A 13,454-nucleotide genomic window follows, 5' to 3' on the forward strand; every position below is an offset into this window, starting at 1 on the left:
CACGTCTTGGAGAGAAATTTCCCAAAAAGGTGGTGAAAATGTTTTCTACTGTACAACTGGTATAAAGTTAATTTACATTTAAATTGTATATTTAATATCAAATATTACTGAGGCTTCCTTCTCCCTTTTGAATGTTGGTACTGCATAGCATTGTGACATTGACTACATCTTCCACAGTCTCCCCTTCCTAAGCTTTCTGCCTTCTTCATTTATGCCCCACCCTCAAATGTAAAGCTTTTTATTTTGGTATTTTTGTTTTTTGTTCCTGGTATTTCCACTGTTCAATGTTCTATAATACCGAATGAAACTCAATTTCCAATCAGCTGTCATGAATGATTCAAAATGCCACCGTTCACAGTGGATGGGCTTCGGAAGCTACTTGAGATGTGACATTTCCACTGAGCATTACTCCACTCAGTCACTCAGAGTTTGAACAGCTGAGTGTCCAGTCGGATCATCCTCCCTCTGTGTTCACCTGTTCCCTCTTCCTTCATTTAAAATGCTCATTCCAAGGCCTAAACCTCGTCCTTCCCTACATTTCCCCCCATTTTGCCACATGAAAACATCAATCTGTTCTCTGCAGTACAGACTACTGCATCCACCTGTTTCTGGGTAGACAGCTCTCATTCATCAAACGCAGCACAGGAGGCCAACAACACCAATCCATCTTTCAATTTCACAACACAGAAACGAGAGCGTGCAGAGAGAGAGAAAGGAGGGAGAGGAGAGCAGGGAAAATGAGAACAATAAACCTAGAGAGGCTAAATGAACATGCAACCAACCAGATAGGATCCTGCAGCTTGTAAATGGCTACCTGAGCCTAATAACTAATTACAGACAGAGGGCTGGTGGTGCCGAGGAGCAGGTTCTGGATGGGTTTCTCAGATTCCTCAGTTCTTCTTGTTTTTCCCAGCTACTCCCTGAGGCTCACCGGCCTCCATCACACACCTCCAGCACCTCTACCCCTCACAACTAGACCATTCCAGCTTCTTCTCAATTATGCGCATGCACACCATCTGGCTCCTATTGATTCCCATATTTCCAGTCCATCATATGCACCTCCGCCTCAGAGCAGTGAAAGCTAGAAGAAGTATCCTCAAAGAGAAGCAAACGCCATCAGTCATTTGTTCAATGCCCACATATACTGACTATACTATACTCACTCAAATCACTAAACTTGAACATTGTTGAACTAAAAGACAGATTATGTTCTGTTTGGTTTCAGCAGGAATGAAAGACAGATGTGCAGGTAGCGACCTCCACTTTAGTTTTACACTAGAGGTAAATAGTAGACATGAGCGTTTGTGAGCTGGACCTCTTTGTATGTGCCCACGAAGGTGAGCTGAGCACCATGCTCCACAGCCTATCAGCGAGAGGACAGACTCTGTCACCACTAATCACAGCTCAGAGCTGAGGAGCAGCTTAGTGCAGGTTTGATGCCCATCGGTCCAGTGCTGCAGGTGGAGCGTGGCATAGGCTGGGCCCAGCGAGTGAGTGCCGGCTGTATGTCGGACTCGGGGCCAAGCTCCTTAACGTGTCCGGTTTGGTGGCTGAAGATCAATGTCTCTCTTCACACATGAAATTTCTACTTTGTACATTTATGTGTTTTATTTGGATAAACCATAAGTGACGTATTACTACTGTACTGTATGTAGTGAGCGTGTTCTCTATACTTACACGTGTGTCTGGCCAGTGAGTAGTTGGACGATCCACTACTCGTCAGCCCAAAGCCCTCGGGTGCCTGCATGCTGGCCCGAGCCCGAGCCAAACCCTTGGGCGGCTCAATCTCGGCACCAAACTCAGCTCCAATGACCCCAAGCAGAACGATGGCGGTGGCCTGCTTCCGGCGCTCCTCGTACGAGTTGGAGATCTTCTTGGCGTTTGGTGGAAGGTTGGACAGACAGCCTGGTAGAAAGATGAGAAACAAACACTATAGTCTTGGTATAAATGGCTATGAAAGAAAAACCTCTTATTAATATTTAATTGGAATCACACTTCTTCCTTATGTTACAAAGATAAGCAGATGTTGAGCCAAGAATATATACAGTACAAACCAAAAGCAACTCACTAACAGACAGTGTCTGTGTTATTTCCTTATTCTGACACCTCAGATATACGCCTGGTGAAAAGAAGGCATGGGGGACCTCTTTCTATTATTTTTCATTTCTTTCTCTTCTTCCCTTTTCATGCTGAAAGGTGGTTAAAAAAAGCAGCAGGCCTGTGAGTCTCTAGTGACCTGATAACAACTGAACAGGCACACTTCTATTGTCCTGGTATTAACCATTACTTACACACACACACACGCACACGCACACGCACACGCACACACACACACACACACACACACACACACACACACACACACACACACACACACACACACACACACACGCACACGCACACGCACAGGCACACAGGCACACAGGCACACTTCTTATTGTCCCGCTGAAAGCCTTTAGGCTCAGGGCAAACACACACGCACATTCTGGACACAGCAACTGGAAACCCTTTGTGGGGGGTGTGTGCACGCGTGTGTGTTTCTATTGTGTTCACCACAGAGACCCCAAAATAAAACAGGGCCTACACAGTGGGGAAGTGCTGCAGCTCCAGGAGGAACACAGAAATGTGGGGGACAGAAATGTGAGAGTCTGTATGAGCATCGCAGTAGGCGATGAGAGCGCCTTATTCACCTTGGATCAAAGGCCCAATAACAGCTACATCAGTAGAAAGAGAGAGAGAGAGAGAGAGCGAGAGAGAAAAATGTGTGTGTGTGTGTGTGTGTGTGTGTGTGTGTGTGTGTGTGTGTGTGTGTGTGTGTGTGTGTGTGTGTGCGTTTAAGGCAGTTTTAGGAATTAGGAACACCATGTTGGGCTTGATGATGCAAAGTAATGCATTTAATTTAATGGTACTATAAATCTCTCTGACCTCAGAGTCCACATTTAGCATTAAAAGTAGAATCTATTGCTAAACTTAGTCATCATATTAAAAATCTTTGGTTTATCTGCCTCAGTTATTAGCCCCATTCTTTGAGTCTATTCAGAGTCTTCATTCGACCCTATGAGCAACTTTACAGGTTCATCTCTCTGCTGGAATTTTCACCACAAACCAGGGTCTTGTTTGCAAAATGACCTTCTCTAGGAAAGAGAACAGAGCAAACAGAACTACTACAAAGTCATAAGACATCACAGCTTTTTGCAGTGTTTGACTGACAGGTGATACAAACACATTTCTGATACATCCACCAATCAAAGCAGGAGAATAAAAATGAGAAAAGATAAAACAATAAAAGATCAAGGAATGAACATGGATTTTGGGAAGCACTACAGTATAAAAGCATATCCGCATACAGTAATGACTAGGACTAAAGACACAGGCTTCACATATTCTGTCCTGTAATTTGCTCTTAAGTCCATTTTTTTAGACCTCCAGAGCCCCTCCCCCCATATTTCCATACTATATCCTGATGCTCTTTATAATGAGATTGCTAAAGGCCAGCTGTTATTTGGAAGAAGGCCTAGCGGCTGGCTCTGATAAATGGATTACAGATGGCATCCATCCCTGGGGCCAGACTGGGCCAGTAGATAACAGAATTAGAGATAAACTCCAACCCATAATCTCTAAAAAGTTGAGATTTAGAGAAAGAGAAAGTACAGGAGGAGACAGACAGATTCAGGCAGATTGGCCGGTTTCAAGGAAACACTTAGTAACTTATAATGTAAGCCTAGTTTTAGGTGACTGAGAGGGTCCAGTATTGGTCTGTGGAGGAGGAGGGTGGATGTGTTTACATGTGCTGATGTGCTAACTGCTCAGTGATGCAACCTCGTGGTACAAATGAAGCTGACCCCTTTCCCATGAGAGTACAGGTATATGGGCTTCAGCTGTTCAAAGCAAAAGTTCCTAGTCAGACGATAAATGGATATTTTTTAATTCTAACTGCAGGCAGAAAAAAGGGAATTTATTTGTGGGATGTTTCAAAAACAACAGTTTGAAAAATATGCCTGAACAAAGCCTTTAAACCTAACTAACTCATTGTTAGTTTAATGACAACAGTAGGAGTCATGTCAATACTTACTTACAATACTTACAATAAATACTATGGACCAGTGAGAAGTTACATGTTTAAATATCACATTTCCGACATTGGTCCAAAGTGGCAACACTTTTAATAAGGTTGCGTTTGAAGTGAAAATGCATTGCGTACTTTAAGACTTGACCTACAAGTGGTGCCATTAAAAAAATGACACCAGACCTTTTAAAGACCTACAGATGCCTGAACTTCCATCATTTGGGAAATGTGGTTTTCTGTAGTACAGGCAGCATCACTTCCTGTCCGTGTACCCGCTGCATGCACGGCCTGATTGATTTTTGAAGCTTATCGATCCGCTTCCTTCACAACTGGCAGATCTATTATAATGACATTGTGTCTAAATCCTATTTGTTGGCCAACCTGCTCCCAAACATAACCCAATAAACTAAAGAGGGGAACGGACAAACTCCCTTCTCCGCTCGGCTAAATCTTCATAAAAACAAGAAATGGATTGGGATAAAAATGCTTTCTGGCTGAAATGACATTATCCATAAAGGAAGGAATGCATTAAAAATGGCAGGGTGGTGTAATGCAGCAACCTGTGGAGCCTGTGCAATAACTGTGGAAATATGGAAACGAAAAAAAAGTGCTGAGCAGAAAAACTGAAGAGCTCCTTAATCGTTAAAGGTTTTCTAAAAATGTTTTTTTTTCCTAAAACATTTCTGTTTTCAAGTCAATAAAATAGAACATTTTTACCAGGAATAAGAAAAAAAAGCAAATGACTGAGTATAAAGAGAATTACAGTCATGGTCATGAAGGCGACCGTTGTAGCGGAGCTCCTGGAAAGCAGCATCAGTCTGCTCCCTGTGAATCTCCCCAATTATTGATTGGACTTCACCTCACGGCCCTGACAAGGCTGCAGTCAGTCCTGTTGCTTGTGCACCTTCCTCTCAACTCTTCATTAATATGCTTGAATACATGTTTCCCTATGACTGTGTCTCCTACTAAATCACACTGAGACCATTTGAGGGCTCAGGAGTTAATGGGATGATTAGAGCAACACCATGAGCCGAGGACATTGAACTTTTTATATATTAGCTGTAAGCCATAACCATTATATTTAAAATAAATAAATGCTTGACATAAAAAACAGACAACATAAACAGAGGGAAATAAAGCACATTCTGAAACCCTTTTTCCTCACCAACATTGGCACAGTGTAAATAACAGTATTGTCCACCACCAAACAGTGAATTTGTTAAAACATGTATCTGCAGCATCCTCGTGACCAAACTAGACTCGCAGCTGCCCCATTCCTTGTTTGTTTCTAAACAGTGAAAAAAATCACCAAATACCAAAACATGAATAATAATGTGAAATATATTTATTGTCTTACATTATGTAATAACTGACTGCTGAAATATGGTCATAACAAACTGTTAACATGGGCAAATAAACTATAAGATGCCGTCTTATCTTTTTAGTAACCCTGGGGGAAAAAACAAATCAACAACCTTCCCATCACTCCCCTCTATTTCTGCAGCCCCAACATTTTCCCATCATGCACCTCAGCTCTGTCTCTATTGGTAATCAATGGAGGACTGGTAAAACCTGATCACCGGGGACTCTAAGAGGATCAATAGCAGCAGGAAACTGACGTGAGAACGATGGAGGGAGGTGGAGAAAGTGAATGACAGACAGTTAAAGTGGTGAGAGAACAGATTTAGGCTAAAAAGTAAAAGAGGTGAACATATATAAAACCAGAAGCAGCAAACAGGGATCCAACTCGACAACTGACTGTGGATTAGAAAAAGTTCCAACAGGAGGACGCAGGTGTTGTCGGGAGAAAGGAGGGAGAGTCACAGGTAAACGCTGCCCTTCCAGCAAATGTCAGGAGACAGAAAATCTCGGGAAATAATTGAAAACACAATTAAGTTGATAAAGAAAAAAAGATTTGAGTCCTGAAACGGTCGCTGCCCTTCCAACGGCCGAGTCCACCTGAAGGTTAAGTGTATTTTACCGTCTTAAAACACAGACAGAGGAGCTATCTGCGCTCACTGGAAACACTTCAATTAGAGCGCGCGGGGGGGGGGGGGGGGGGGGGGGGGGGGGGGGGGGGTCAAAGTGGGCATCCGCATGAGGGACGACATCCTCCAAGAAACAAACAAATGGAGCACACGGTTCAGAGCCCGCTCGCATCCCTGCTGAGCCACCAGTTCTCCTGGCTTCTTCAGTATATTATTTTTCTATGATTTTATACCTGGGTGAATTACTGTCACCAATGCGGTTCCTGCCGAGTGACACAAACATCAGGAATGATCATCTAATTGGAAAGCTGTGCGCATGTAGATAGACGCATGTAGCCTGTGTAGAATTACATAGTCTTATTTTTACACGTAAAAGGTTCCTGCACCTCCTTTTTTATGCTAAATAATAATGAAGAATTGGACCTTGATGTCTCAATAAGTCTGTAACTTTTCATTTCAAAAAGGCCTGTAGATAAAGAAGGCTAAAGTAAAAAAATGTAAAATAAGTAGCGAGTCCACTTCTAACGCACCTGGAATGTTAACATGAACCAGAGTCATAGAAATGTACCAGAATGTCCCAAAAGTGGATTTTGCATGTGCTTAGCATCACGTTCACTAATGCAACTTCTGTTCCCACTCACATTCCCTCGTAATTCAGTATAACTGCATGAAGACGACGAAAGCCTAAGGTCTTCTCTTTCAATCATCCATTATTATGTTTGTTTTGCAGTTTCATTTAGGTTCTGACAGGTTTTTAATACACACTCTGTGGCTGTCACATGCAAGTCGTTAATGGAGCCATCTGAGGAACGGCTCTGGACCATAATTTCCTTAATGCAGAGACAGTGGATGCACGCCATCACAGCACTTCTTCATAAAGATGGAATTATATTTATTAAAGCCACTACAGCTTAGTCACACTCCGCTCTGCTCATGTGATAAATCAAAGCCATTTGACTGAATTAGATTACAACCCCAGCAAATAAAGAGCATCAAAACAAAAGGGAGAAAAGACAACTGGCTCCCCAGATGACTCCATGTACATGAAAGATGAAAAACAAAGCCTTTTGTTTGGAAAAAGCTAATTTACTATATGAGGAGACTTTGCATTTTTTATTGTATTTCATACTATGAAAAAAACACAAATCTCTGCCTTAGAAAGCAAGTCAATTTACACCTAGGTTGTGGTGAAACTAAGAAAGGAAACCTGTTATTTGTTCAGACTGGGAAAGTATTAGGTGAAATCAGCTCTTAATCTGAAACGAGTAGGTCTGTGTGAAAAGAGAACATCTGAAGCCAAAGGTTTAGTAAATAGATGAAAAACTAGATAAAGACTGATGGGAGCTGGTGCTTGATGAGCCTGTTTATGTGGCAGTGGAAGAAGCGCTCTGACAGCTAAGTCCTTTTGCTTTAGTGCTTTTTCATATGAACTAATTAGAAAGTGTGTTTATTTAATGCAGGGTGTGATGAAACAAGGATCTGAATCTCTGAGGCGAACAAGCACCATTCTGTAATAGAAAGAATCATTTTAAGCTCATATGTGTCATTATAAAAGCGATAGCAGATTGATGTACTGTAGATACCTGAGAGCTAAAAAGCTTTATTTGGGCCTGTGTGTGTACAAAGCAGTAATATTTTACCTATTTTGTTTTAAACCCAGAATATGAAACTGGCTTAAAAAAGAAACAATTAGTTTTTTCAACAAACCTGACTTTCGAAACTTCAAATCCATGTAAATTCCTCTTTAAAAATAACTGTGCATTTAACAGAAAACGTGTCTACTCACAAAAAGTTATATTTCTGAAATGTTCCAGTTTTATTCAGTTATTAAGCGTCTCAGGCAGTTGGTCAGTAAGTAAACAAACATAAGCCATTCAATCAATCCCCAGTAAACCAGTGAGTCACCACTTCTGTCTTGACTCCATGTGTATCTGTGGTCAATATATGAGAAGGCTGCCAGTCGGGAACGAAGACACACACACACACACACACACACACACACACACACACACACACACACACACACACACACACACACACACACACACACACACACACACACACACACACACACACGCGCCCAAGGCCAGTGCTTTATCTTTTTGACACATTCATAAACTGTGACACACACAGACAATCGCACCCAATCTCCCCATCCCCCTCCACGTGCGCATTATCACTCCGCCCATTCAGCCGTAAGACAGATGTTTACGTGAGCGGGCGAGAGACCGGGAGCAAACTGTGATCAGACGACAGAAAGACACGGGGTCAAAACATGCGTCAGGCATTTTAAGGATGTGAAAAGCAGGATGCACCCGAGCAGGTTCCCTTATGAAGCATCTGTTCCATAGTAGAAATGACCTAATTAATATCCAGCTGCCGAAAAAGGCATTAAAGGAGTAAATCTTAGTGCTAGAAACGCAACGCAGGAGCGCGACACTGAGGGACTGAATACAGGCTGAGTAGAAGCTGTCGAGACAGACGCTTCCTCGTTATTATGTTCACTCATGGTGGTTAATTGAACATCATATCTAGAGTATAGTGAGACACTGAATATTGTATTACACTCTGCTACAGTATGTGGGTGACAAAGCCTTCTAATGACATCTAATGCTTTCCTGTGTTTGTCTGACTGTAAATATACTGTAAAATCATCACTGCCATCCTATAATGATGAATTCAGACACTTTTATGTAATTGTCCACTGTAATAAATAGTACTACTGTTATAGGATTTCCATAGAATTTTATTAATTCAATTATTATTAAACTGACCTATGTGTGACATATAGTGTAGGTTCTGTCACTAATTTATGTGACAGTATTTTAACATACTGCCAACAGAAATAAATTCCTGCACATTTATAACATATGGACAATACCTTTACTCTTTGGCCTGTAATATAATAATATTCCCACACACCAGCTGGGTCTCTCCCTGTGCAGAACGGTGGCGACACATCAGAAGCAGTCAGAGCACCCAGAGCCGCAGCTCTGAACATCTATCTCTTCATAAGCTCAATCTGTTGTGAGAGGAAATTTGATCTGACCCAAACAACCTGGAGGCCGATATTAGATTAGCAGGGGAGACTAGTGTTTCAGCTAACCAAATCACAACTGGGCTAATGACACAGAGAGGTGAGGGTCAGCCTGAACTCTGACCTCTGACTTCTAGGAGGGAAAATCAGAGGGAAAACCCTGGTTCCTTCCATTAGCTGCTTCTGCTCTTCCATCTTCCCAACAATTTGAAGAATAAATGGATCTGGGTTGAATATAAAAAAATATTGAGTCTATTTTTATGCATAATGAATAATTTATTTTATTAGCTAAATGCACTTCATTTGTAAATAGAGACAAGTGATCTTTTAAGCACTACATTACTGGTACCACCTACACACTAGGGGTAAATCTTGTGCGATGCTCTAAATCCTGAAGGAAGCAAAACGTCCATCAGCTTGTCAGTGTATGTGAAGGAAGGGGTGATGGGACTGTGTCCAGCAGGGACCTTTGACCTCCCTGGGGTGAGACCCTCTATCAGCCACAGGGATGAAACGCTCTGTCCATGGAGGCAGTCTTCCCTCTAGTGTAGAGCCGAATTACTGTTATACTCTGAACAGCAGAACTCTGAACTTATCAGAGGTACTACTGTTTAAATCATGCTGGAGAAACAGCAAGAACCACAAAGATTTTCCACTGACAATAATCCAAAACCAAAATACACATAAATGGGTAAAGTACGGAAACCTGAGCTGAGAAAAGCTGGACTCGTTTACTAGAAGATGCAGTAAAAACTGCTACTGACAGCAGTGCCCTCATCACACATTTAAAAGTGTGTTTCAAAACCATGAAAAGCCTTGTTTCCTCCTACAGCAGAGGACAATCACATTCTCCTGTAGACTAATCAAGGTTAACTACAGTAGCTTCCAACTGGTTTTCTTGAAGGTGGACCTAGTCAACACACACCTTGTTGAATGCTTGTCCATTCAGAGTCATGAAGGTACACTGCAAACTGAATAATCATGTTGGTATTTGGAGTCTCAGTATTCTGATTGTCATGTAACAATTGCATGTCCTCCACCAACATGCCAACACAGCTGAACTGTGTACATGTATGTGAGAGAGAGAGAGGGCAAGAGGATCCTAATGATGTCCCCTGACATTGTAGGGACATAATTATGGTTAACACACAAAGACAGCTTTGTGTGACTGTGTGTGTGTATGTGTGTGTGTGCAGCTGTGACACTGAGCAATACCTAATGTCACCTGTGTGTGTGTGTGTGTGTGTGTGTGTGTGTGTGTGTGTGTGTGTGTGTGTGTGTGTGTGTGTCAGGGGAGACAGTAGACTGAGGTGATGAGTCTATCGCCGTGGTAACAGCCTGCTGCCAAGTGATTCTGTGGCTGTCAACATATCTCTCTCCACTGTAGAGGAGGACTGACAACAGATAGCGGCAGCTCAGTTGTTCTGTTGATAGTGTTGTTTTAAATATAAGTGAATATGATCAATATTAAACTATTACTTGTTCTGTGATTACCCACTGTAGAAAACTGTAAATCTTGCATCAACAAACGCCACGGCAAATTTCTTTTCGGCTCAAAATGCTTCTAGAAACTAAACAAAAACAGTTGGAGCTGTAATTACTGCTCAATGGACAGTTTCAAATGACTTAATGTTTATAGATCGGTGGATCAGAGACAGGACTACTGTATCAGAAGAGTGTGTTAAACAAGTTTTCTATGTTTACGTCTTTTCCTCAATAGGAGAAAAGCTTGCCAGCGTGTTCTGTGTTCGAGGCGTCTACTAACAGATTTAATACTGCAGAGACTGCATGTAACAACCCTCCTGTCAATAGGAAAAAAATGAGCTGTGAGAAATGATAAATTGTCAGACATGTCTGTGATATTGACTGGTCTGAGAGGAGGAGTAGTGGGAGGAAGGTGTGTGAGGCAGTAAGACCGGGTTAGAGCTGCTGGGCAAATCAGTCCACAGCTGATGAAACAAGTTCTGCCTCACTTCACTTGTTGTAGTCCGCTTAATTGTTATGGAGATTATATTAACAGACACACGTGTGCATGATTTAACTGGTGTGCTGTGACCAGTAATAAACGTAAATTTATGGCTTGGTTTGTTATTGAGTGTAGTTTGTGCCCAGTGGACAACAGCTCAGACGGATACGTGTCTGTTCTGTTAGGGAAAGTGGACACAAGACAAATGGACTGGAAAAGTGTGTGTGTGTGTGTTTCTACCTGTACTGCAGGTGTCAGTCGCTTCCTGGGGAGAGGCGTTTCTCACCTTAATAAGTGTGTCTGAGTGTGAGTGTTATGGGTGGGGGGAGAGAGCAAGTGTGCACACTAAACACCAGACTGCTTTTAACACCGCGCAGGTCACACATGGGCTGTAGGGCACCATTAGAACACACACACACTCACATACATACGCTCACGCACACTCAGTGTAAGATTAACCCACATTCAGAGTCACCAGAGCAAAACAGCAGCAGCATATGAATGATAAATGAGTTTCTTCTATTGAACCAGATGAGGCTTCACAGGCTACTGAGGACAAGAATGCAAAGAATACCTTCATTTGACCACTAGCTTTCCTCTCCAGCGTTTCAATGCCAACAAAAGACACCCCTTTAACCATATGGACACTTTTCATCCTCAATGAAATGGCGAAGCTTCCTAACTCGAGTCGTGTGTGAGGGAGCGGCGGGTCTCCTCTGAAGCTAATCCCAAACATGGCGTTTGTTGTAAAAGGTCACTAACCAAGAGCCGCTCACGCTGCTGCTATCACCTTCCAGGCTTCTTGGTGCCAGTGTTAAGGTCTAATGTTGCCATGCAGACACACTCAGTGGACTGCAGGTACCGTGACATACATACATACCTGTAGACCTGCAAACAAACCTGGACTTGACCTTGACCTGCACTTAGTTCACTATGAAAGTAAGGATTTCCTGCCACTCTGCTGACGAGCTGCTCATGCAGTGCTTCGGGTTGATAGTAAAATCATTTAGGGCCTTAAATATTAATACAGTAGACGAAGCAATGGTCATTCCAAAAAGACCACCTTTTCCTAAAGATGAGCTCATACAGCGTTTCAGCTGTGGTTTCGGCCTCTGGTTCATACTAAACACCAGTCATCACAGACATATACAGTACATGGACCATTATATAAGTACTTAGAATCAAGGAATTGTATTTTAAACAAAAACCATGAAATTTGATGCTGCTCATTTGTGAACTTACCTGCTGTGATGTCATCATCAGCTACATCCATTTCTTCCTCAGGAGCCTTGGTTTCCATGAGCTGAGCCTCGGGAGGGGGAGGGGCTGGAGGGGAGGGCTCCATGGTTGCCCCAGCTGAGAAAAAAAACAAAAAACACATGGTAGTTAATATTAAATATAGAACACAGAAACAGAGCAGTCACAGGGTAATGGTCTGATAATGCTCATCAAACTGGATCTCTGCATTGGTCCTCATTATCAGGCTCACTGCTGGGGTTAAGTAGCTAATAAAGGTTGATTACGTCTCCTCGTTATCTAGAGAATTAATAGAAACACACACACCCGCACACACACCCGCACACGCGCACACTACATCTAAATGTAGCGTTTTCATTTAAACCTTATCGCTTCGTTGCCAATTAGATGAGGCTTTTCATTAGTGGCGCAGGCTAATGAATGATGCTGTGCTAATGAATTAATCGAGGTAACGGAGCTGACACCAGGATAATCTGTGGGGAAACAGTCTAATTATTGAATTACACGCATGCACATCAGACATCTCCCCACAAACTAGCAAATACTAACGCTACACACTAGTGCATGAGGTCAGTGCAAGAAAACAACAACACAAAACTATAATTACACTGTGTGTAATTGCATTGATTATTCGTGGTTAACATAATGCTTCATGTTCCAATTAACCTGCCCCCACACACACCTGACGGCCCAACATAATGGCTTCATATCATTCTCACACACACACACACACACACACACACACACACACACACACACACACACACACACACACACACACACACACACACACACACACACACACACACACACACACACACACACACACACAATTAAAATATAGCTAATGCTTTCCTGCAATTGGACGAAAGGGCCAACTGATATTTCTCCTATTCACTAAATTCAAGTTAAGGCCACACACGCTTTACTTGTGTGAACGTAACAGGGTTCAGACCTAGAGAGATGCATCAGGACTGATTTAGTATTTAAATGACATACATAGGATGTAATGGCCAGGGTAAATAAACTCTAAGCTCATTTGTCTTATTCAGGCATGCAGGTTGTGCCGTCTCTTAACAGTTTGTATAAAGGCCAGGAACAGTAAACATCTATGTTTAACGGAGCTTTGCGTGGTCACTC

The 13,454-nt window shown here is 42.3% G+C and overlaps 1 protein-coding gene across 8 annotated transcripts in view; it reads right to left on the reverse strand.

The window, feature by feature from the left end:
• Window positions 1–13,454, reverse strand: part of LOC114867284 (WD repeat-containing protein 7) — a 58,210-nt gene that overhangs the window by 13,437 nt on the left and 31,319 nt on the right. For all 8 annotated transcript variants that reach the window (XM_029169850.3, XM_029169849.3, XM_029169847.3 and 5 more), the window contains 2 exons: window positions 12,300–12,413; window positions 1,678–1,905 (listed from right to left, as the gene is read on the reverse strand). In XM_029169850.3, the coding sequence (XP_029025683.1) occupies window positions 1,678–1,905; window positions 12,300–12,413 (342 nt within the window). The remainder of the gene's footprint in view (window positions 1–1,677; window positions 1,906–12,299; window positions 12,414–13,454) is intronic.

The sequence above is a fragment of the Betta splendens genome, chromosome 12 (assembly GCF_900634795.4).
Source record: "Betta splendens chromosome 12, fBetSpl5.4, whole genome shotgun sequence".
NCBI lineage: Eukaryota > Metazoa > Chordata > Actinopteri > Anabantiformes > Osphronemidae > Betta > Betta splendens.